The 25425-nt window shown below is 44.1% G+C and overlaps 2 protein-coding genes across 5 annotated transcripts; one reads left to right on the forward strand and one right to left on the reverse strand.

Moving 5' to 3' along the window:
* The first annotated feature begins 481 nt into the window (after nucleotides 1-481).
* Nucleotides 482-16997, forward strand: LOC132258035 (uncharacterized). 3 transcript variants are annotated; one of them, XM_059755137.1, is made up of 8 exons: nucleotides 482-1022; nucleotides 1518-1633; nucleotides 6950-7213; nucleotides 12478-12584; nucleotides 13343-13818; nucleotides 15183-15328; nucleotides 15394-15545; nucleotides 15917-16997. In XM_059755137.1, the coding sequence occupies exons 2-8, from the start codon at nucleotides 1577-1579 to the stop codon at nucleotides 16023-16025; spliced, it is 1311 nt and encodes a 436-aa protein (XP_059611120.1). In that variant the 5' UTR covers nucleotides 482-1022; nucleotides 1518-1576; the 3' UTR covers nucleotides 16026-16997. The 3 variants fall into 3 exon arrangements, with proteins under 3 accessions (XP_059611120.1, XP_059611119.1, XP_059611121.1); XM_059755136.1 differs by having other exon boundaries at nucleotides 1542-1633; XM_059755138.1 differs by having other exon boundaries at nucleotides 1542-1633; nucleotides 6950-7201.
* Nucleotides 16998-17498: 501 nt separating this feature from the next.
* Nucleotides 17499-24416, reverse strand: LOC132258029 (uncharacterized). Of its 2 annotated transcripts, none has more exons than XM_059755126.1 (11): nucleotides 23667-24416; nucleotides 23143-23604; nucleotides 22977-23083; nucleotides 22119-22910; nucleotides 21559-22032; nucleotides 21315-21488; nucleotides 20317-21181; nucleotides 20143-20258; nucleotides 19831-20082; nucleotides 19514-19759; nucleotides 17499-19447 (listed from the first exon to the last, which is right to left on the reverse strand). In XM_059755126.1, the coding sequence occupies exons 1-11, from the start codon at nucleotides 23944-23946 to the stop codon at nucleotides 17771-17773; spliced, it is 5445 nt and encodes a 1814-aa protein (XP_059611109.1). In that variant the 5' UTR covers nucleotides 23947-24416; the 3' UTR covers nucleotides 17499-17770. The 2 variants fall into 2 exon arrangements, with proteins under 2 accessions (XP_059611109.1, XP_059611108.1); XM_059755125.1 differs by having other exon boundaries at nucleotides 21303-21488.
* Between the last annotated feature and the right edge of the window lie 1009 nt (nucleotides 24417-25425).

A 25425-nucleotide genomic window follows, 5' to 3' on the forward strand; every position in this document is an offset into this window, starting at 1 on the left:
AATATCCTATAACACAGACACACTCTCAGCGCATGGCATTAAGTTCCTTATCGATCTATATTAGCTATAATGATGCCAATGTATTATTGAGAATGTAAACAGTTCGTGAATTAGTAGTTAAGCTTGCAGTAGTGACAGAAACAGGGGATGAATAATTGAAAATTCAATCACATATCGTCAATGTTTGCTTGGCAAAGAAACACCAAAAAAATGACACTCTTTAAGAGACTCAACGAAAGAGTGATTCGAGTCTGAGCTGAGAACAGCTCGTTGTGTGTGAAAAAGCGCGGTTTTCTCACACACAACCTCTGGACCACGATCGACACACACTCTTTCCGCGTGAAATTTATTCAATTGGCTGAGTGTAAATAAAAAAGCACCAACACAGCCTCAATGCGAGCACTCGCGAGGTGATCCACGAGAAATTCCAGGTAAAATCAACTTCAACTTCTTGTTGAATCAGTGAGTTTAGTTTGAGTGAGGATTTTGGAGTGGAACGTCGCTTGGTGCGCGATCGAACGAACAAGAGTGGGAATGTCAGGAGAAAATTAGGGTTTATGTGGCAAAAATAGTGATTAAAGGAGTCAATTTGGGTCTTTTCCTGGCCACACGACAGCTTTTCCACCCCACAATTGTGATTTTTCATCGGGTTTTGTGCAAAAACGACCAACAAAGTCACACGACGAGCAGCATCGCGAAAGTGAATTTTCGTTCCGAAAAATATATACACATATGTTGGTGACTTGAGGCCGCGATGAGATAATCGACTGCTTTACAGACGATTTTTTTTCTTCTTCGAGTTATTCATATAAATTCCGCCATCTGAGAGAATTGAAAAGAAAACATTTATTTTTGACACAAGTTAAACACATTATGCAACAATCACATTTTGGTCAACTATCGTTGGTGTGAATTATGCATAAACACATTTAGATTTTAGATACAAGTTTTCCCGCGTGTGCAAATCATTGGAATTCCGCCAGCTAAGGCAGAAAAGTTAAGGACACAGTTTCTTGCTGAGAGTAAGTTTCGCCACAGAGGTGAACTTTATTCATTGTGACGGTGCGTTGGAGATTTTGCATATATGAAAAGCAGTGCGAGCCGACGATGTCGCACAGAATGCAAGAGCATTCCTTGGTCGCGCAAAGGGTCAATGCACGTGCCCAAGTGCCTTAATGAAGCGCGTCGCCCACCTTCTGGATTCACACTCGTCAAAATTCACTCCAACTGCAGATGTACAGAGTCTGCGTTGTCTTACCTCATGTCCCAAAGCCACTGGCCAAGTTGGGCAATGGAAAAAAGCGCCAAGTCAAACACCATCATAAGACAGTGGCGGCAAGAAGTGTGTGGGTTCCACAAGGTCTGCATGCTGATCCAGTGATTAAGATTACTTATTGTCACGCTTGTTGGATAAAGTGCGCTTTTTTTCCTGCCATAGTCTCCGAAATCTCCGTCACATTGAATAAAGGGATTCCGAGAAGAGAAGGCTACAAATGGCATTTTTGCGTGATTTACAGCTTAAATTTGCCTGTGATTTGCAGATCTGCGAAACGAAAGACTCGAATAGCCGATAAACATGGCAGTTCCAACGCCAAGTGCCTCATTCACACACTATCTTCTCCTCACAGCCGCCGTAAGTATTTGCCATTGCTACAGTTTTTCCGCCAAAATAGATTAATAACAGTGCTGCAAGCATTCGCATCGTGTTGCTGTGATAGGATTAATATATCTGTGCAATATTGCCTACAACCACGCATCAACAGTTCGATTGTGCGGCGCGAGCATTTTCCTCTCTCGCTCTCTGTATTGGCAATAAATAATAAAGCTTCGCCTAGGCGCGCGTATGGAAAGGAATAAAAATTTTCGAGTTGCGTAATTAATATAGAAAATAGGCAGCATTTATTCACAGCATCTCAAATTCAATGAAACACCAGCATTGAAGCGCGAAAGAAGGGAGAGAGAAAAAAAGCATAGCCGTAGAGAAATCAACATGAAATGCCTATTATTGCATTTGTTCTTAATACCATTTTCTTGCTTTTAATTATGCTCTCTGCAGACGAAGAGAGTGATTGCACTTTTTTCGTGTGTGTGGATTCGCCGTACACGCCGCGCCAGGGAAATGAATCGAATGAATTGAAGATTGGAATCTTCATGTGTGAAATTGTTCATATTTCTGGAGTCGGTAAAATGCGGCACAATCAATCACTCTTCCATTGTGCATAACTTTCAATTTACATCACAAGCGCTGGGCAGAGAGAGAGATTCCAATCGAGAGGCCCGAAATTCATCGATGATCCATTGTTGCATAACAATTGCATAAGATGAGAATTTTATGCGCCCCAGCATGGAAACCGTCGATTCTAGTCTATGACTAACGGTGAATGACACTCTGTCTCGCGATTGTCGCGAAACTCTGCATCTCGCGCAGGAACTGCTCGAGATGCACAGTTACCATTCATCAATCTCTGCATGATCTTGCGGTTGGGAAAGCAATTTCCGGATCAATCTTGAGGAACGCGCTGTGCGGCGTCATTTGGTGGCAAAAAAGGCGATTCACGGTCAGTTGCGTTTTCATTTTCAATCATTTTGCCACCCATTAAGCCGTCCCAAACATTGTGGGTGACAATAAACTCAAGGTCAATTTCGCGTTTGACTTTTCCAGCCCAAATTGCTCCCACAGAGATTATGTGTTGTTGCATTGTGAAGTTCACATGTGAGAAGCGCGCGCGATGATTTCGTGTGTGAATTTCTGCTGTCCATTCAATTGCCAAATCTCGCCCTGCGTCGCGATAGTTTGAAGAATATTGAGAGTATGCTATCGACCCAGTGGCCCCGTTCGAGCACAATATTATTATTATTTTCATCTGTAACAATGAATGCACGCTGTTGCACAATCACTGATAACTACTTTCCTCGCGAAAGAAGCACACTTTTTGTGAGACACACTTTTACACATATTTTATCACATTGTCTATGCCAGCTCTTTACATATTTCATAAAACCGTGGAAATGTTGTACATTTTATTGGCCTATTGGGAGAGAAGAATTTGTAGAGGAAGCGCAGGTCAGGAGTACATTACAAGGGGAAGATAATGTGCCCTTAATTAGTACAATACTTTAAATTTTTAAGCTTTCTACACACTTATACTGAAATTACAATGAATCTTTCAAGTTTCCATTCGGTTTTTCTGTAAGAATCCACTTAAAGACACTCTTTTCAGACGTCTTTTCGGACCATAACCTAAAAATGTTACAAAGAAATCTTTAAAAACTCAGCTTGGACGCTTTCTAGATGACAAAATCATCTCTTATCATTCGCCAATCAAATCAAAATTGTTGATTCAGAGTCAAGATTTCCCAAAAAGTTTTCTGAATAAACATTTCCCAAGTCCAAATCAATAATTTTGAGGTTATGTTCGATCTCAGCACAATTCGCAGTGTTTCTTGGCATTAAAAGGTCAGAAAAGCAATGTTTATTCCATGAAAACGCTAAATTCTGCCAATGTCTAGCGATCTGTCTGACTTTAGCACGAGAATTGATGTTTCAGAATGCTAATTACTTATTTAATTTGTTCTTGATTCGTTACATAACCTAGAAAAGATTTATTACGATTGTTACTTACGCAAAAATCAATAGAATTTCAACGAATCCTGATAATTTATTTGTAAAAGAAACACTTAGGAAAGAAATATTGCAAGTTTTTGAACACTTCCCCAACAGTGAAAAAGGTACATACATTTTGTGATGTTTTTAAATTCAATTATTTCAAAATCAACAGATTTTATGTCTTGAGAATGTCTCGATTGAGTGCCTATGCTTTCAATAACGTATTATAAAAAATACAATCAAAATGCTCTCATTCTGCTCTAAATTCCCATTCCGTTTTGTAGATATCATGATTTATCCTTCAATTTTAACCCACAATACATAAACTGACAATCTCCAAATTGGGGTATTTTCGGTACAATTAAGAGATCCTCAGCATTTTTGGAATCTCCCACACAAATTTTTGTCCAACCTTGACTTTGCTGAAAGGCTTATTGTGTTAAAAAAGAAAAACATTTCAGCACTCTGTTGAGATCATATTTTATGCACTCGAGACGCTGAGGTGAATTGTATCAGAAAATTCAAAAAGTTCACATGACCGCGGAAGAGATGACATGATAGTGGAAAAGCACAGCTTCCTCCTTAGATGACTTAAGGACAGTTCACATTATGTTGACTTCGACCCACGAAATACTGAATGTGATCAAGAGAAATCATACTGAGAATTTGCACATAAAACGCTTTGGGTTTCGGAATGGAAAGAGTTTATCATGTGCGCATTTCTTTTATGGAAATTCATGTAAATGCCTGATTACTTAGTTGCATATTTTGTTCCATACGGTTAATCCTATACGAAGGTATATTTGTACATATGCCTGTGCATATACTTCTTGACATGGATCGCGACATGAAGTCGATTTCACTCTCGTTCGCCCATAAATGGCTGGGCATTCACCATTATTGCTGCTGAGTAGCAAGACTTAAAACGTCATTGTTTGGGCTACACGTCCTCTCGATCACGCACTGGCGCGGACTGTGAAAAATGCAAATTCATAAAATACTTCTCGGCTCACGACAGTAAATTCGTTATTCTCGGCTAAATGATAAATAATGTAAAGTGCCCAGGCAGTTGAACAAGATGTTTTCACTGACGAAAACCGGTCCTCCAGTATTTATCTTCACTCGAAAATCGCACCTTAAGTACGTTTTGCTAGCAATCGAAATGGAATAAGCGGAATTTTCAGTATATGACGCCTCAGTATCAAGTGATGCGCAACCAAGAAGTCATTCAGGAAGGAATGCTGGCATCACAGAAGAGTGATGTGCTCAAGTGTCGCGCAGGTTCATTGTTCTATTGCGTCAAGTGAATCTCTTCTTGTGCGCCTCATGCTCTGATTCCGAAAACCGATTTGCCGGACACGATGTATAATTGTGCTTTATCCCCTTCACATTTTCATTCACCACTTTTCACTGGAAATCCATGAATGTGTCACAGCGTAATCCTCTACTTTGAGAGACTCAGAGCATGCGGCTTTGGAAAAAAACAAACATATTTTCATCCCAGAATTAAGTCTTCATCTCTCTCGGGAACCCTTTTGATCTGCCATTCGTATTTAGAATCGCCAAAAAGTCACTCACCGAGACGACATTCAAACAGAAATTTCACTTACATTTTTAATTAATAGAGATTTTATTTATTAACGGTGCCAAAGAGTCGAAACTCTGTGTGGTAATTATTCACTTTTGGACCTACATTTATGGAAAACACAGTCATTTGTAATTACTCTTCTTCCCTGTTAAAAAAAAATATTTTCACTCGCACGCTTGTATTTTCAATGAATGAGGAACAGTTTTGTTTTCATCTGCACTTTCGTCTACGAAATTAAGTGTGTTGTGAGTGTATTGTATTGTACAATATCAATTTATATTATTATTATTTGCTTTATTCCAGTAGAGTGAAGATGAAAAGTTTGTAACTATCAACCTTAAGCAGTGCTTTTCGCAACTAAAAAAATGAAAATTATACGTACACTTTGGCGCAATAGAAAGGAAAAGACATACATATGAATATAATTTCTGCTAGGTGAAGCATACCTCTTTGTTATATCTGCAGCTCAGCGGATTCATAAGAGGGCTCTGGGTGGAAATGAAAGGAGAAAAGACAGCAGAGAAATGTGAAACTGAAATTGAATGTGTGATATCGTGACGATCACAATGATCTTCGCAAATGATTGATAGTCCAATTCATGGGGGTTTTATCACTTCAGACACATGCAGAGGTGTCGTGATGACACGTGGAAATTAATTGTGTGCTTATGGAACAATGCAGCATGTAAATTCAATTATGAAGTACAAAAAAGTGATTCTCAATTGTGAAAATTGAGCAAAAGAGGAAGAAAGTTTTCATGCCACGCAATTTATACCACTTCGCAAGGGGGAGATAATGTGGCTAAAATCTATAAATATTTCCTGACACTTCCACAATTCACATGAAAAATCCTTAACACTTCGCAGAAGTCTTTGAATGGACAACTTTTTAAGTGAAAACGACGAATCAATGATATTCTGCAAATCATGCTGTCAATGTTGATTTTATTCACTGAAGATTAACTGGAAACTAACTGAAATCTAACTGACATCATTTATTATTAAGCTTTTCAGACAATAATTGCACTGTTGGTATCTTTAAGACGATAACCTTTCAATTGCATTGAGTTGTTCTTAAGAAATCTTGTTTAGAATCCTTCTAACTTAGAATCACACATACTAGGTTAAAAAATTGAGGTTATGTTTAACTTTTTTGCTTTTTTTACCAATTAACTTCCATAATTGTGATTTTCATGGAGTTTAAATGTACAATTCTATTAAAAAGTATAAAATAAATTCAATTTATGAAAAATGAAGATCTGGTTAAAAAATGATTTCTGTACACCACTTCTAGCTACATTATCTCCCCCTTGTCACTTCCTCTTGGTGGTTGGAAACGTTTTTGAATTGGAAGTGAGCAAAGCTAATTATCTCTTGGGGAAAAACCATTTCATTACCATATTGACACATTTACCTATTGCAGAGATGCATTATGCGCAAATGAAGATGAATAAACTCCATAATCGGAGAGTGTTAATATGTAGATTCTCAGGTGGCGAAGACTGGATGTAAGAGTGAATGACCAGATACGTTTAAATATGCATGAATTTTGAATTATATACGAGAGATTGCATAAGCAGATGGAAACTGCGGGATGACACTCGCAGCACGATGTGTGCTTTTATACATTCATTAACAATTGCATTGTATGATGAAGAGTCACACTCGATGGCAAATGCAGTTTGACCTATTTTGCCATGCCCGCTAATTATGACCGACAGGGGTGAATAACGAAGCTTCTCGTTGGCATTACAGGTGTTCCTGCTGGCGGTGAATTGTCAGGAGGCTGGCACAGAGTTCGCGCCTCACGTCACGGCCACATGCAAGGCCGGCACCATGAACATCCGCGTGCAGCTCAGCGGTCCCTACACGGGCGCCGTGCACGCACGCGACTACCGGAACTCCCACTGCATGGTCTTCGGCAATGGCAGCAACGTCGCGACGATGAGCCTGAATCTGCTGGCGCGGCAGGGACAGAACGACTACTGTGGCATCCTGGTCAGCAACGTGAGTGGGGATGTAAGATCCTTAGGCTTACCTACTAAAATTACTACCTTTCAGCACACACACTTTGCCAGATTGTAACTTATAATCTCTGGTAACTCCCACATGGTGAATTAATTGGCACACAACTCACAATTGTGTGGTATTCATAGGGTAGGTAGAGAACAATGCCGCAATTAGCATATTTGGCGCTCTCTCGGTGCATCAACAATAAAAAAAAAGTGTCGGTCACATAAATTTTCAATTGAAATTATATAACGGATGAAACGGTTATTCTACGAAAATCCACACCGCAAAATGTTTCTGCATTTGACACTATTATAGAAATCGCGCTCTACAGAGACATTCTGGGTTAGTGTTAGACTCTAATGTGTAATGCAACAGTTTCTTGTTTATATTCTTCACTTAGAATCGCGTATGAAGCATTTTTCATTCCCTCTGGACTGAATATTCGTCACATTTCAATAAGCAAGTCCTCAGGAGCAGGTGAAGAAGTGGGCGGGGCGTACAAGTGGGCGGAGTATTCGCAGAAGTGAGGTATTTTAGAGAATTTCTAGGTACTCCAAACCTACGCTTTTTCTACTGCTGTCTTCGGTGACATAAAGTTCTTTCAAGCTTAGTGGCTTCCAGAAAAGAACGGAGATTAGAGATCTTGCCAATGTGTTGTTTGTTTTCACCGCCTTTGCCATATTCATCACGCGGAAATGTTCATTGGCATTTGGCTGGTGATGGAGATCAAAAGTAAACACTGTAAATTTGGTTAATTGCCGAGTTGCGCCGTGGAGATTGCATAAATACATAATGGGCCTGGAGTGAATGAAGAAAAGGTATCCACTAAAGAGACGTTGATAGCATCGCGCGCCTAATTTGTGAAATAAAAATTGTGGGAATGAAAATTAATCACATTTGGCGGGAAATTCTCCAACAATCGCGCGCCACAGTTGGAACACAATTCAATAGGTCTCGGCTGCGCGTCCACCCAATCTCTAATCACGCATACCGCAGGAAATAAAGATGTACCGCTTCTGCACTTCCACCGAAATAATAATGATATTACTGGGGAAGACATTGGTCAGAAACAGGGAGATTATTGGCATGTTTGGTGCGTGTTGAACTCTTGCACCTTCTTGTGGTGGCTCGCAAGAACACCTCCATTGTCTTCGCGTTGCAGATCAAAGGCAATTTTCTTATATGATCGCACTATGATCTCCGGCTTGCCTATTACGTTCCGCCAATTAGTGGTCGCCAGAGAAAAGGGAGAGAAGGAGAGAGAGAGAGAGTGGAAAAAGGTAGATCAGGATATCTGGCGAATGGGAACCGGGAAATGCTTGCATGGCTCACATGTGGAGATTAATTTACCAATGGCTTTACGTGATCCGCGAGATTGCTATAGATTAATAAATGATAGAAAACCACGGGCATGATCATCATTGTCTCGGCTGTATTTGATCGTGTGAATGATGATTATTGTATTCCAAGGTTTTCCATGGATGTGGAGTGGAATAATATAGAGGTGGAAATATTTCAGGAGGATGACGGTCGTCAATTGCCGCTTTCGCATATATTAACATCCCACATTATAAGTCATATGCTCACAATGAGTACATCAGCCAATATTTGCTCCGACACTGAGTGTGCGCGACGATCTGGCATTGACAATTGAAGTCTTCTCGCTCGGGCATCGTGATCGCGCGCACAGATGGGGTGAATTGCATATCAATTTTGAAGAAAAACTTAGCATTGACCACGACCGAGAGGGAACATGATTTTTCACAAGTCGTTTCCATTAATCACTACTCGCTCTCGGCTTATTACTACAGATTACCATTCCATTTACATGATTTACGAAATAATAATAAGTAAATATATGGCTTTTGCTGGGCTCTTGCCTCGTGTTTGCCGGGCATAGAATGCCCTCACGGTATCACGAGTTCTCTATGCTAAATTAGCATTGTTTCTTCTTCAATTTCACAAAGCACGTATGCATTTTAGCACACCACCAACGAGATCACAATTGCCATTTCTCGTACAGCAATGGAGCGAAATATGTATTGAAATTTGCATAGAAACTGAATCAATGGGAGTTTGTTTCACAGACTGAGAGAGAGAGAATAACATTATAATCCTTTGGAATGCTTTTCTTCAGCTTTTTTACTCGCGTTTTTGGCACAATTCCAGAACACTGAGAGTATTAATTAAAAAAAAATTTACCCAACAATGAACATGTCAACACCATAATAAACAGACAACTTTTTATTCTCTGCGTGCTGTTCAATTGGAAAATTACAATTCTGATAAATATAATTCTATTTCGCTGCATTCGATTCGTTCTGCCTTTCGGCGCAATGTTGTTGTTAGGAACAGTTAAATTGATAGAGCCGTCATTTTAATAAAAATCCACCTCGTTTGTTCGCAAGTTATTTTATCAACTTGCAAGCTGCACTTTTCCATTCGCTGACTCTGCTTTAGATTCATCATGAAAATTATGGTGAAAATCATACGCTATGCGGCAACAAAAGTTATTCACTTGAACGTTAGTTGCAAACGGTAAGAATGAATCCCAGACGAAGCTCAAACTTTTACCTTCATGATCTGAATATTTTACAAAGCGTTAAGCATTTGCATGCGTGTCAGTAATGAAATTAAGCATCATAGATGAGCAAATTGTGTGATTTTTCACTGTCAGAATATTAATCATTCTAGAGTGTCTGTTGATTGAAAATACGTTTGCTCCACAACGAATGTGTGTTTGACTTTCATGGACAATCGACAAACAACCACACCTTATTGATGTTACTCATGTCAGAGTTCTGGAGGAAAGCGCTCACTATTGCTGTAAAAGTCAAAATTCACCATAAACTTGAAGAAGAAGAGCCCAAGAATTTTGATGAATGACACATATTTCTTCCACTCAAGCACGAAACGTGATGGAATCCTCGTCAACGCTAATTCGTCGGAAATCTCATCTCTGTTTTCTCACTAACCATTTGTGAATCACATTGTTCTGTGGCTCACCTGAGAAAGAATTCTTAATGACGAGTCAAATATTCTCGGGCCGCGTCAGGGGGAGAAAAAAGGCGCGTATTCTAATAAATGATAACCTTATGCTCAGCACTCAAGTGATCTACAAGATTTTGCGGCAAAAAATTCCAACAAAGATGCTTTCAATTCCTTTCTTCGCCATGTGAAGACCGAAGATTGTTTGTCCGCCGTCAAACAGAACATTGACCTTCTGGCCAATAATTCAGTATTACAAAATTTAAGAACTCTTTTTTTTTGCCTGCTGGACAGCAGAATTGTATCTTTGCATGATCTTGCAATTATTCTAGCAACATTGGCTGTTTTCCGGTGTGTGTGAGAATATTTATTACAAGAACGAAATATAATTTTGCAGCTGTGCAATTGCCGTGTCACTTAATAATATCAATTAATGCCATGATTAATGGCAAAACCTGCCCCACAAGCAACATTTGAGAGATGTGAGGAAATCGCGATTGAAATTGCGAGGATGAGAAAGTCAATCAATTTTACTGAAATTATCCTCTTTCGCATATTATCGCGAACGGAAACCATTCGCAATGCCTGGAAGATTGAGAAAGTGAAGTTAATAAACATTATAATAATTATTTTTTGTTGAACCACATTTTTTTTTGTATAGATTATATTTAACAATTTTCCCTAATGAAGACTTCAATGATGCAAGACTTTTTGCTCCTCTGGGCAACTTATGATCGCACATTAGTGCGGTAATATTGTTCCCCAATTCGATATACTTTCATTATGTGCCGATTGAGAATTTATAGCGTCGCGAATTAATCTGCAAAATTTATTATTGGATGCCCTCGATGGCGAGTCGATAAATTTGCCATGTGGAACCAAAAGGCAAATAGTTACTAATAGTGCCTGGGAAGAGATTGTGGCCAGAGATTAATCGTGGGCGGCCTGAGGACTGCAGAACTCGCATGGATTTCGCGTGGGTTCTGCACACAATGTTTCTGTTTTCTTCTTATGTCCACCAAGGCAGTGCTGAGATGGATGTGCGCAGACAAAAAGTGAAATTGAGAGTGTTTTCAGAGACTTAATGTATTTGTCATTCAGTCAAAAGGTCTGCGAATTGTTGACTAGTGTTGTGAAGAATGCAGAAATTATGTGTTTTTTTATACTGTTTTAGTGACTTAAGAGTTTCATGAGGTATTCTGAACGCATATTAACAATAAAAGTGAAATATCCCACTTCTGACACCAATTTTATTGCCTTTTCCAAGGGAGAGATAATTCAATTAGTTTAAAAACTTGCAATATTCCTTTCCTGGGAGCTTCTTTTACTGACTAATCATCCTGATTCTTTGGATTCTTTTTCATTTTCGCGCTGAAAACAATCACAATAGTCATTTTGAAAGATTTATAGCATATTATCTCCCCCTTTGATGTGTTTTTTAATGAATCTATCAGTGTTATTATCACATATCGCATAATTACCATGAATTTTACTAGGAGGAATCTCTATGTTCGCTCTTCGCACTGCGTGTGCTCGATATTGGATCAAGCTGATGTTGCGTCTTCCGCATAAGAAGCGGCAATTGAGAGAGTGAAATGTGCACAAGATTCTTATTAATTGTGCTGCAATCTGGTGAAAATTTCAGCTTCCTTCCCAAGTTGAACGGCCTGGCGGCGTGCGCCTTGCAATTACCTAATCGATACTGTATTGAGCCATCGGAGATGGGGAGGAAATGGAAAGTGATTTTCACTCTCATTTGAATAAGAGCGACTGATGGCGTGGATAAATTGACGCCGCGGCCCAGGAGCTGTGCTAGTGTGCGGAGTCGCGTCATCCGCGGATGACGGACGTCTCGAATGGCACGCAATCGATCGGCCTAATCGTTCCGTTGAGTGATTTCCTCGCCGATTGAGTGACCGTCTGAAACTGGTCAAAACGACCATCAGCTAAGTAATTTGCAGAGTTGCGTCAGCTGCAACTGTTTCGACCCCTTCGAGAGAGAGAGAGAAGCATTTATATTTGCTTTAGACGCTGACAAAATTGCACCATAACATTTACTTTAGACTTTGTGTATCTGCTTAGGAGAAGAAAGACAATTTAACACACTAAATGTGCTCTCTGTGTCCAAATTCTCACTCTACTCACGCGATGTATGGTTTAGATTAGTAATAATCTTGAAATTGATTGCGAAAGTGCAGCTGAGGAAAAATCTAACACAATCACTTGCTGGTGATCAATTGAGCAACAGCAAAACTAACAGACATTCTATCTGGATTTCACAGAAAACGGAAGAGAGATCAGTCCAAGTGGCGGTGAGACTTCATCGAACGCTGGAATTGGCCGAGGATCGCTTCTTTATTATAACATGTGGCAAAACTGGATTTGCAAGGTAAGACACCACGGCTAAGAAATCTCTCCATTTGACGGTGACATTTTGAGAATTTCACGAGATGACTTCCATGTCCAAGTGTTCGGCAGATCTCTGCGTCAGTCCAGGAAAGGCCTGAGGCCCAATTTGAATCCCGCGCGCGAGACGCTAACGGTCATTGATCTGCACACGTTCGATCTGCCTTATTAGGCGATATTCACACGATTTATTTATCTGTCGTGTGGATTCTCCATAAAATCAATTTTCATTTATCTCCCCGGATAAAGTGGAGATAATTGAAATTCCCAGCAAATGTGCAAACTAAGCGTCTTTTTGTCTTCTACAGTCACTCACGGCTTTATCACTAAATTTTCTGCACGGCAATAACTCGCCTAGATAAATATGTGATTTATCTAGACAGAAATGCATACAGTACAATAATATATCACTCTTGACAGAATCCACTGTTGCCATGCAGAAAAATCCCATCTTTGCCAGGGATTTATCAGAACATTTATCCACACATTTTCCATCGTCTTGAGGTCTCCAAATTATTCTTCACCTTCACGTAACCCACGTATTGATGTGAAATTCATCTGTGCACACACAAAAACTCGATTGAATAACACTGATTTGTTCGTGTTGCAAGCAATTTGTCCGTGGAAAATGTGTACAATTTGCCGACAATCGATTGAATCTTCGCCAAAAATAATTTCTGCATTGCGAAACGTGAAGTCACACAATTAAGCATGTGAACTTCTCTCTCTTTGGCGCTCTAGGGACGACAACACCCACGTGGCCCTTAAGTTTATGGACAGCAGTGAGCGCCGCGTGAGGGAAACCGTGTACGGACGCGAGTACACCATCAAGGCTGAGCTCACGCAGCCCAACAGCACGCGAGATCTTCGCGTGCGGAACTGCTTCGCCTTCAGCAAGCGCAACACGAGCATTCCGCTGATCGACGAGCGCGGCTGTCCGCTGGACAACAACATCATCACGCGCTTCCGCACCAACGGCGACGGCTCCTCGGCAACGGCCGTGCTCAAGTCCATGTTTAAGTTCCCGGAGGGCTCAGAGGTGCACCTGCAGTGCGACGTCGTGGCCTGTCGCGCCGGCTCCACCTGCCCGGCCGAGGCGTCCTGCACGGGAGACGCCGCCGCGTACACGAAGAGCGGCCGCGCCCTGGGACAGACTGACGACGGCGTCATGCTGGCCGCCACGACGGTCTTCGTCCTGGATCCTGCAGACGCGCCACGTGAGTTAATTGCATACAATTACTCCGAATTAAATAGCTAAGGCTCTAAAACATTGATGTACCGTCAGTTTTCACGTAAAGCTAGAGGGCTGAATTTTTCCACAAATTTTCTCTCTTTAATGATTAATTATCATGTCGAGTTTGAAGCCATTCGACCTAGTCCTTAATCCTTAGTAACACTGAAACAGAACCAAAGAATTAAACAAAAATTCGATTTCGTTGAAAACGTGTCGCAAACGAATTGTTCAGTTGTTTAAGGCACATTCTTTAATTTTTACTACCACGATCCACCGAGAATTCTTTCCTAAGGTCTCTCCAATGTTTGCCAGTGTGAATAACCCTTGCCGGACGACGAGTTTCTGAAGCATCACAGTCAATTTCCAAGTCAAAAATTCAATTCAAGCTATCAGCAAGAAATTATGCCTTCCATCAAACCTTCAGGAATTCAGGAAAATTAACGATTTGTTGTATTTGGAAAAACACAAATTTGATTATCACTTGACGGACTGATTTATGCCAGACTGATTTTCATTGATATTTCCGTTTCCCATTGAAAAGGTATTTTTCAAAATCCGTTTATCAAATGCTCGACTTCACAATATAGTGCGCGGCTGTAAAATGCCAGCACAAGCGCAAGTGGAAGCGTTTTGTAGTTCCTCTGGTAATTCACCTTAATTGTGCTTCATCTCTGAGACAAATTATGAGGCACACACATTCTGTGTAATGATAATTTTTGCACTTAGATTCCTACAATGCGTTAAGAAGCCTCGCAGATTGGAGAGAAGCGGGAAAGAAGAGTTCTGAGCATCCAGTTCTGTTTGCTCTCCGTCAATTTACACCGCGATTAATTCTCCTCTGTCGGAGCGAATATTTCACGTGTTTCTAACTCAGTGAATTCTTTCCTTAATGCAGAGCCAATTAAGCTGCAGAATTAATTGAGATTTTCCAATCGCTCTTGTCTTCTCATTTTCTTGTGGACTTTTTGTGTGAGTGTGTAAAAGTCTCAGTTTGAAGAAATGAGCTGAAATGGCTGAAATGCACTTCGACACGAAAATTTATGATGCACCATTTGCATAATGTTACGGCTGTTTTTATAGTGCTTCACCACTCAGATTAGCTTAATGCTCGGCTGAGTATATTGTCCTTACAATTAAAATTGAAAGTTAGGGCGCAGAAATGCCACTCTCTTCCTCTCTACGTGATGCGATATTTATTCGAATCGGGAAAACCATTTGCAATTCACATGATGCTAATTCCAATTCAATGTCGAACTCTGAATTTAATTACATTTTTTTTATGCGCGGCTGGTATTCTGGTTTTGCGAGCAATCGTAAAGTTATAGGATTTGTGTGTGCTTCTTGCAGTGGTTTCGCCAATCTGCGAAGAAGGAGGCGTTCGACCGGCTTGGCTTCTGTGGCTCACGATAGCTCTGGGCGTCCTGTTCCTCATCATGCTGCTCATGAACATCTTCCTGTGCACGGCCATGAGTTGCAGCTGCGCGCGAACTGAGGTGAGATTCCCCTGTGACATTGCCTGGGCGCGATGCTGAAGTCCTCTCTCTCTGTGTCCTTGCAGATAATCGAGAAGGAGCCGTCCATCATCGAGGAGTACGATCCGTACAGGAGCTGGCACGGGAGCCAGTACGGATCCAGATACTCACTCCACGGCAGAGACGTCGGCCACAACAAGGGCTACACGAGTGGCGGCTCCACAATCCACTCGAATAGGTCTGATCGCTATTAGAGTCAAGACAAAGACATGAATCTCTCCTCTTTCTCTCCCTCTCACGGCTCATTGGTGCATGAAATCCATCCGAAAGTCTAACAAGAAACACTGCTAAAATCATCTCTCACTCTCTGGCTCACTAACAACTCTCGGATTGAATGTGGCGCGCTGTCTTGAGGTCTGACCAGTAAAGTCTCTATATAGCAAGAAAGCCAATCAACTAATCCCGCAACACACCTCAAATCGTCTCCTCCGCCTAACAATTGCGTGTAGTAATTTATTCCTTGAGCGTTGCTGTATTTGTACCAAATAATTGCATGAATGCGACACCTGTAGAAGAGGCATTAACAGAAGTTTAATATCCTTGTTGAAGGTCGTTACCAATTGACTCCGATCACTATGCTATTGTGCACTCTCGTCCCGGATCTCGACACTCCGGTGCGCCAGGTCATCGTTCACGGGGACCCCCAAGTAACTTATAAGTCACCACACATCCTCGTATCTCTCTTGAGCCACTCACCACGCAATATCATGCTACCCAGTGTCCATATTAGTAAGAACCAACTGCGCACTTCTCTTCACCCTTCCGAAAGCTCTTCTTCACCTTCCCCCCTTGAAAGGGAACTTTGTAAATAGCGAAAAAGACAAGAAATGCAATTCGTGTAAATCGAGTTAATGTAATTTGTTAACCCTTTCACACCTTTTCACGGCAAGCAAACAGCGCACGACAGAATTTGCTTGTGATTTTGAGTTGATACTCTGCAAATTTTGATTCACACGCAGTGGCGTAGCGAGGAAATTCACTGGAAAAGAGCAGCATTCATTTAGGGGGAATTGGGGCACTATTGTTTCACAAATGGTGGTTAAATTTAGGGTTTTTTCCTGAAAAATCAGATGAATAAATTGAAATTGTCTTATATTAGGCATGAAATCTCATGGTTTTTTCCTTAGAAAAAGATGAAAATAGGCTGTAAATATCACAACACTGCCCCACTGTGGGGCACTGCATCGTAGAATTATTGAATTGTGCAAAAAATCTTCACTTTGATGTTTACTTTATACGATGAAACTATTCAATCCTCGGAAAATCACTTTGAAATGACTATTTTCACGACTTTTCTCTTCGATTCATGTGAAAATATATGTGATAATTCCATAAAACAGCGCTGCCCCATTTCCAACACCAAGAAATGCAAGAAGTGAGTTACAAACTACGCCACTGTCATTCACACCTTCAAGCTCTTCATCACTTCACTCACTCAAGCACTTCTCGAGCACAAAGTCACCTAATCGAAAAAACTAAGGCACTCTTTATCCCCCGAACTGTGTAAATCAAACTCATGTGACAAAAGTAAGAGATGTGTAAAAAGCAACTTGAAATTAAGAGATGACAATACAAAGAGAAAAATCCATAGTGTAAAAAAGTAAGAACTAATAAAACAAGTCTAGTAATATATTGCGTTATGATTTTATTTGTGATGCTGCGCAAAATAAAACAATCCTTTACTGGCGGAGAAACAAGAATTATAGAAAAACTAAATGTGCTGACGCACAATTGAATGGCGCTCGCGACTTTCGAAATCAACTCCAAGTGAATTACACCAAAAGGTATGTATTTATTGCATTCAATGTTTGAAAAGATTTATAAATGACTCACTGTAGATTTTTTCTGATATTGAATGTCTTTTTTCCGATATTTTTTTCCATGCTAATGAATTGATAAGTATCAATTTTTTTCCTCTTTAATGAGTATAATTATTGTAAATTTGCTCTCATTTTCTCATCAATGTGATAATTCCATTACATTTAGTTCGTTTATCAATTTTTGGGGAGTATATTAAATTCCATAGTAGAGTATATTTTGGTATAGCTTATCAAAAAACAGTTCTTGTTCTTGTCTTCATTCCAATATGCAAAAGATATACGTTATAGTAAAATTTTCCTCTCTTTCTCTCTCTTAATCCTCAAATATTGCTGAAGAAAAATACGCCATTATATCAAAGGTATCAAATCCAAGGAAAAAAGTTGAGACACTTCAAGTGTGCAAGAAACGCAACAGAATTAAATAAAAAACAACTCAAAAGTCTCTGCACGAGTAAGTACAGTTTCATAAAATCATTTCTGGTCACCTCCAAACACTGTCAATCACGTCTAATTCATTTAAAATCAACTAATAAAAATCATTGCTATTTGTACAGGGAACAAAAAATGGTAAAATTTGATAAGTTTAGTGACTCTGCTCAATCTTATCGTAGAGTTCAATCAATCTTTGGCAAACCATTATGTTAAAGCCCGACGAGACATTCTCAAAGATCAACTCGGATTTCTCCACCTTCTCACAATCGCTGGTCTTGAGATTGCCAAAGAAGAACTTGTATTTGCTGAGGGCGCTTCGCTCCAGTTCGGTGTTGTTGTTGCAGAAGAAGAGAACGTAGGCCAGCTGAATGATGTAGAAGTCAAGATCGGCCAAGAAGTACTCCTCCAGCTGCTTCACGTCCCACTTCGCCACAATGAAGCGCACGAAGATCTCCTGCACGAACACCTTGATGTCCTCCATGTGAATGGGAATGAGATTTTCATCTTTGGTGAAGTGCTCAAACAGCAGTATCGCCTTCTGGGCATCGCCACACTCGCCCAGACACATGCGGAAGGCCTCCACATACTTGTAGCTCAGCATCTTCAGGCGCACAATGAATTGCTTGTGCGCGCACAATTGTGCAATGCTCTCGCCATCGTAAATTCCGTGGAACATGAACAAGCAGTAGTGAATGAAGTCACTGTTTGCGGCGTCCGGCACGAAGTCGCACTCACTCGCCGACGGCGAATAGACAAACTCCTCAGAGGACGCCTCCGTCGGCGTGGTTCCCATGAAGTTCTCCACACTATTCCCGCCGTCGCTCCACACGGACGCACGCCCGAAGGCGGCGTCCAGACTCGACTCCGTCGTGCAGAAGTCATTCAAGTTCGAGTCCACCGTCGTGACGCCAGACTTCATGTTGGCAATCAAGCGATGCACCACCGGACTGCGCTTGAGGAACTTGGGATGGAAGGCGGGCAGATTCTTCAGGCGCACCATCGCGTCCGCCTCGTCCATGCAGATCTTCGGCCGCGGCAGCGCCACCTCGAACGGCGTGTCCACACACAGACTGCCGTCCGGCAAACGAATGTGCCGCTTGGAGATCTTCAGGCGCACCCACTTGGGCTGAATAGCGCTGCGCTCGGTGTCTTTGCCGCACTGTCCCTGGTTGTTGTTCCCAAACGCCATCACCCTGCCATTGACAGTGAGCACGAGCGTGTAATCCGCTCCGCACTCCACACTCACCACACTCTGCACCGTCTCCACTTCCGTGGGAATCAGCACGTCCGCGCGACTGCCCTCGTTGCCCAGCTGCTTCTCCAGATTCTTGCCCCACGTGTACAAGACGCCGCCGACGCGCAACGCAAAGTGGTACAAACCGCTGGATATCTGATCAATGCGCCCATTCACCAGGCTCACGTCCACTTCGGACGGCACCAGATGCTCCGTCCACTCCTCTAGGCCGGCCTCCACCTCCTTGGCCGCCTCCTTCGCCGCCTCCTCTTCCGCCTTGCGCTCCTGCCGGTCCGTCTGGATGTTCAGCGACTCGAGCAGCGCATTCTTCTGCCTCGGATAAGTCGCTCTCTTCACCGCAATCGACGGCTCGCTGACCATCGACGAGATGTTGGGCGCACTGTTCTGCCTCTTGATCGGCACTCCCTTCTTCTCCTCCTCCACCTTCTCCTCGCTCGGCTTCTCCTCCTCGGTGGTCTTCATCATCTCCGCCCGCTGCGACGCCTTGGCGCGCTTCCGCGCCTGATTGATCAGCCGCAGCGCCTGCGGCGATGATCCCCAAGTGTACAGCCTGTCCTCCTCCGTGACTGCGAACTGCAAACAGAAGCACAAACATTGCAAACTCTGTGGTCAATCATCAAATTGCTCATGAATACTCACACTGCAGAAATACTTTGTGTGAATCAGTCTTATCTTTTCACCCAATCTCAACTCAATCGGCACCAGGGATTTCGTGAAGCTGCTCTTCTCCGTGGAGCACGCCCGCCGCGGTACAGTCACATCGTGACCCACTCCCAATTGCCCGAAGTAATTGGATCCGAACACGTAGAGAACATTTTCCGATTCATCCTCACTACGGCAAAGCACGAGCGTGTGAGCGTGTCCGAGCGATATTTGCTCTACTTTCTGGGGATATAAGGAAGCAAATGATGATTGAGAACATTTATCCCACGTAATCTTTCGCTTTGTCCACTCACCTTCCCGTTGAAGAAGTCCACAACCCTGGGAATCGGTTCGTCGGCAATCGAGCCGTGGCCCAACTGCCCGTAAACGCCCCATCCCCACGTGTACAGACGCCCGTCGGCCAGAGCGGCGTTGTGATACTGTCCAGCGACCAGCTTCGTGATGACCTTCCCCTCGAAGGCGCGCACGAGCATCGGATGCAGAGCCTGACTCATGTGCGCTCCGACGCCCAGCTGTCCCAAATGATTGGCTCCCATCGCGTACAGCTGCAAAAGAGAGAGAGACATTGCAGAATCACTTCATTACCTCAATTGCGCCATCATTACCCCATTATTTGTGTAGAGAAGCGTGTGCGTGCGGCCACACTGTGCCGAATAAACGCGAATCTGGAGATCAGACAGGAAGGAAATGGTTCTCGGTGAGTTCTTCAGAGAGTGCACATCTGCGAAGAGAGGGAAAATGTGAGTTGATGGTTCTTGGAGTGAAGATTTCAGTCTCACCGTTTGTACTGAAAGCCATGTCGATGGCATAGGGAATTGCTGGTGAGCCCCAAATGTACGCCGCTCCATCAATCACACTGACATTGTGAGCGAAGCCCGCCGAGAGTGTCACTGTTTCGTCCTTGCGCACGCCAAATTGCGTCTCCTCGTGATTGATGAAGAAATTGCTGAGTGCATTTGTGATGTGATCCGTCGATCCCTTCACTTCGTGCAGTCTTATCAGCACGGCAATGTACGCCTCCACGAGGCCCCGATAGAAGCCCCCGTAGACGCTGTCCATGTTGTTGGGCATCACGCAGGCGATGTCTCTGTCCCTGATCGAGGGATTCGACACAATCGGCCGGAAGACGTGCGAGAATGGATTCAGCTGAATGGCCAACTTCTCCAGCACATACACGCTGAATCGCTGAACTGAGCGCTTGACAGAGGCGAAGTAGTCAATGGAGATTGAGGGTAAGTAGGTGATGCACTCCATGAACATCTCGTCAGACAAGTTGTACAGCAAATAATTGATGTCCGTGCCGAATTCCTGGGCAATCGCCGCCACGAGATTGTTGTACACTTCCAGCACAGAGCCTCGCGTCTTCGCCAGGAGAATGGCAGAAGAGTAGAGGCCACTCTGAGCCAGAATGGCACTGGAGAGCTGAATGTGAAACTTCGTGTTGCTGCCAATGAAATTCCACAGTGGCATGAAGTTCTTGTCCGTCAGCGTCTTCTCGCACAGCGTGAGGAACATGAGATTGGATAGATGGAACTGCGAAGTCATTGGCATCTGCAATTCCGTCGACACCTCGTCGTTCTGGTAGCTGAAATCACTGCAACTCACGCCCGAATTGAGATCTTTGGTTCCGCTGCTCTTTGGCGCCTGCAAAAAGGACACAAAAAACGTCACACTTTAGCCTACTTAACACTTAAACCGCCGTGCATTCGAGGAGTGGTAGAAAAAGAAAAAAGGGCTTGCAAATGAAATCTCAAGGATTTAGTACCGAAGAGGTCACCTTGTGTGGAACATTCCGAAGCTCCGCATCCTTCAGAATCGCCGCCATGTGAGGCCCGGTCGGATACTGACTCTTCAGCAGATGGACAGACTTCAGAGCCATGGCGCACAGGTGAAGAAGCGCGTAACTCTCTCCGCACATGGCCAGCTTCATGGCCGTCTTTATCGGCGGAATCTGCGAAGGAAGCGTCATGCATTAGAGTCCTTCAGACTCCGCAAATCCCCCACAAGCACACACAACTCACTCTGGCCATGTTGTACGTGATCAGCGCCTGTGTGACCTTCTTCTGCTTCAGCAACTCATCGCCCACGAACTCGATGCACTGAGTGTACGAAATATTGAACATATCACAGAAGAATTCGCACTGCGACCACATCGCCTGACTGGCGAACGCCAGGAAGATATTCTCCGGCTTGTCCGCCAGTTCAATCCAGTACACATTCTTGTCCGTCACCACGAGACACTTCTCGTAGTGCACGGCCGGGAAGACCGCCTGCAGCATCTTGGCGTCGTCCATCTCATTGCTGTTGTCATACTGACTGCGCACTTTAACGTAGTTCATCACATTGATGCCATTCAGCTGCTCATCCCGCGGCGGCGTGTGATCGCGCAGCGGAGAGCACAGAACTGTGCCCTCGAGCGTCGCGATGCGATGAATATTGAGGATCTTCTCAGACGTGAACGGGAAGCGCACAACCAGGGACTTCTCTCTGTATCTCTGCAAGTACACCAAAGCGTTTATCAACACTTTCCCTTATCAAAACCAAGTAGTTTCTCCGTTTCCTCCTCAAAATTCATACTCACAGAGTCCACCTCGAGATTCGTTTCAGAGTGCACTCGACTGAGAACAGAACAAGCATGAATCATCTCGCTCGCCTCGCTTCCCTCTTTCGCATCTTCCGCCGCCTCTGGTGTCATTTTGTGCACGGCAAACACCAAATTCCTGGTCAGGAGGATGTTCTCCGTGTGCTCAGGGACATCGTAGATGTGAATTGGTCGCAGATTGATGTCCATCGTGTGCACGGAAAGCGTCTTCACCTCGTGATGCAGCGCAGTCAAGTATGGCACTTTCTCCACAACCTGCACGATGTACAGCGGCCCCGTCTCCATGGTCAGGATCTCCGGCGAGATGCACGGCGGCTCGATGATCTCGAAGGACAGCGCCTCCTCTTTGGGCCTGCCGGCCGCCTCGGCGCTCCGCATCTTCGCCTCGCACAGGATCTGCTTCAGCGCGCCGATCTTCTTCGCGCCCATATTCTTCAGCGACGTCAACTTCGCCATGGCGGACGGGAAGAGCTTCGGAATTGCCATGTCAGCGCCTCCGGTCTTCGGCGCCTCCTCCAGCTGACCCTCGTCCGCCGCGTCGACACTGATCGATGGCACGCCCGGTGGAGAAATCGCCAGATCGTCAGTCTTTGTTATCACAATTTGCCAGTCACTGTCAATCGAATTGCCCTCGGGCGCGGATTCCACAGCCTCTTCGCTCTCCTGCACCTTCCCATCAGCCTCCGGGCTCGGTGGATCGCCGGGATACGTGAAGTTGATCTTCTTGTGCTCCAGCAGAAGCTTCCACTGCGACTTCTTCGTCGTGTGGATCTGCAAAGGGAGGAAAGTGGGTGGAAATGCGTCTCATTGCTGCGCCAGAGGAGCCTCAGAACTCACCAGCAGAGTCGTGGTCTCGCCGCAAGAGTCGTGGCAGATGCGCAGTTTCTCGATGCTGCAGCCACTCACAGCTGTGTAGGCGATAAGAGGGCAGTTCGGCGTGAGTGCTGTGAAGAGATAAGGCAGTGAGTGGCGCGCGTCCGGAATATTCCAGAGAGTGACTTACACACGATGAATATCGATCCGTCCGAGTAGCCGATGATGGCCCTGTTCTTGCACTTGCTCGTCTGCCACCACACGACGGCCGTGGGGAACGGACAGGGCGAGGAGGCTTCCGCCGCCGGCTGCGGCCTCGCCTCCGAATCGCCCTCCGGGGAGTCCTCAGTGTACGTGCTGGAGGCGGAGTAGGTGGAGAGCAGCTTGTCGATGCGCTGCTTGGAGTACAGCTCGTCCAGCGTCAGCTTCTCGCCCTCAGCGTCCGAGCCGATGCGGCGCAGCGAAGACTCCAGCTCGAGCGACGGCGGGCGATAGAAGTTGTTGGGACACGTCCTGGGATTGGGGCACTCGTGCGGCCCCACGAACGGGATGATGTACGACGTAATCTGCTCGTTGCTGTAGATGGACGAGGAGATCTGGTTGTTGTTCACGATGGCCAGCGCCGGGATCACGTGAAGAGTATTGTCGTCGCCTGCAAGGAAACACACACTTTCCCAGTCACTCTCGGACGCGCAAAAAGCCCCGCAATCTTACATAGCACGAGGAGCCACTTCCCGGTCACGTCGAAGCAGATATCCTGCACCTCCTTGCCCTTCTCATTGAACCACGTGAGGAGCTTCAGCACCACGTCGCGCTCATCCTTGGGCGTGCGCGCGAAGCGGAACAGGATCTCGTTGCTGCGATCCACCAGGGCGAGGATCTGGCGCGGGAAGCCGCTGCAGTCCGTCGCGGCGGACAGCTTCGCGTCGAAGTGCGTCATGAGCGCCCTCAGCGTGAACATCCCGCTGGGAATCATCTGGACAGCCTGCGACATTGTCCGCGACTTCCGCTCACGGTTGCGACGCAATATCTATTTTTAGCGCCCCCAGAAGCACGACCGCCACTCTCACAGCACAACCCAGACTTCCTTGGCCAGCAAACGGGGGGTTTTCCCAATTTTCACTGCTCTCTGTGGCCAGAAAAGTGGAATTTTGAAAGTGAAAAGTCCCAAAAACCGCCTCTCAAGGCGCGACTGCAACACTCCAAATTCACTCAATTGTGCACTCGAGACACGATCTACACGCACAGAATGCCCATATTTGGCTTATTTTGCCGGAAAATGGTAAAAAATTGAGAACGAAGGGCGAAACGAAAAAATATGGGATTTTTCCCTTGACTGGCATGCTAAATGACAGCTGATTATGGATTTTCTTTATGGCTCTTCGACAGTCAGAGAGAGTTGAGAGCGTGTCCGGGATGTAGCAAAGATTCACGAGGACGCGTGCGCCATCTGTGGAAGAACAAATTACACTGAGAAAAAAACGCCGAGTAAGACAAGAAGAATAAAATAATGAGTAGAAACTACAAAATAATTATTTTACGTTTGAGAAGCTAATAAGCTTATTTAATAAATTGAATTATAATTTTTATTGAAATAAAAAGAATTTTTGTCTGTTTTTTCTTCTCTGTGGCTTAGGAAAGAATTTTAATTGATTTATGGAACAATTGCAGTGCAAAAGTGTAAATTCACAAGTTAATTTATAGATGAAAATGTCTGGCGTATTTCTTTACATGATTGCGATGAGAAACACTCCGCCCACTCGAAAGCCCCGCCCTTTTTATCACTTCCTTTTCGTAATAACGACTCTTCACTGAATTCCTTCCAGTAAATCATGTTCTTTATCAATATCACTGCCAGATTCACTTCTATCACTGTGTGTTATCGCTGAAATCAGAGTTGCGCCCAATCAATTGGGAGGAACCTAAAAATAGGCTCACACTCCCTTGAATTGCCTGTCTAATGAGTTCCCGAGAAAAGTGCGGCAAATCATCTAATCGTCGCTCAATTAGCTGCGCGGGAATGCATCTCTGGGTGGTCCAGATCGCTTAATTGCGGCGTGCGCTGTAAATTGGGCAAGAACAGGGAAAGGGAGGGAGTTTTCCGCAAATAGACGGGGACTTTCGCCGCAACATCTCGCAGCTATTGCACGCCGTGGACCTGGGCGCGCCGAGAATCACGGGAATTGCAAGCTGGCGAGGCTGTGGCTCAATCCATCGCAATCGGTGCCATCAGCGAAATTTGTTTGAGCACTAAATCACACAATATTGCAATGTGCGGGGCATTGTGTTTAGCGACGCGCTCGCATTTGAGGAGTCCGCCCGCCCCCACACACCATTGGGCGGCGGCAGGTGAGTGTGAGACTTCACAGCCAGTTGTTGCAATTTCTCATCTGTATTTCTCTTTCATTACTATTTACATACAACCTCCACCGACAATATGTGCATTTGTGGTCAGACACGAAAGCACTTAATC

The sequence above is a fragment of the Phlebotomus argentipes genome, unplaced genomic scaffold (assembly GCF_947086385.1).
Source record: "Phlebotomus argentipes unplaced genomic scaffold, Phlebotomus argentipes genome assembly scaffold_4, whole genome shotgun sequence".
Lineage (NCBI taxonomy): Eukaryota > Metazoa > Arthropoda > Insecta > Diptera > Psychodidae > Phlebotomus > Phlebotomus argentipes.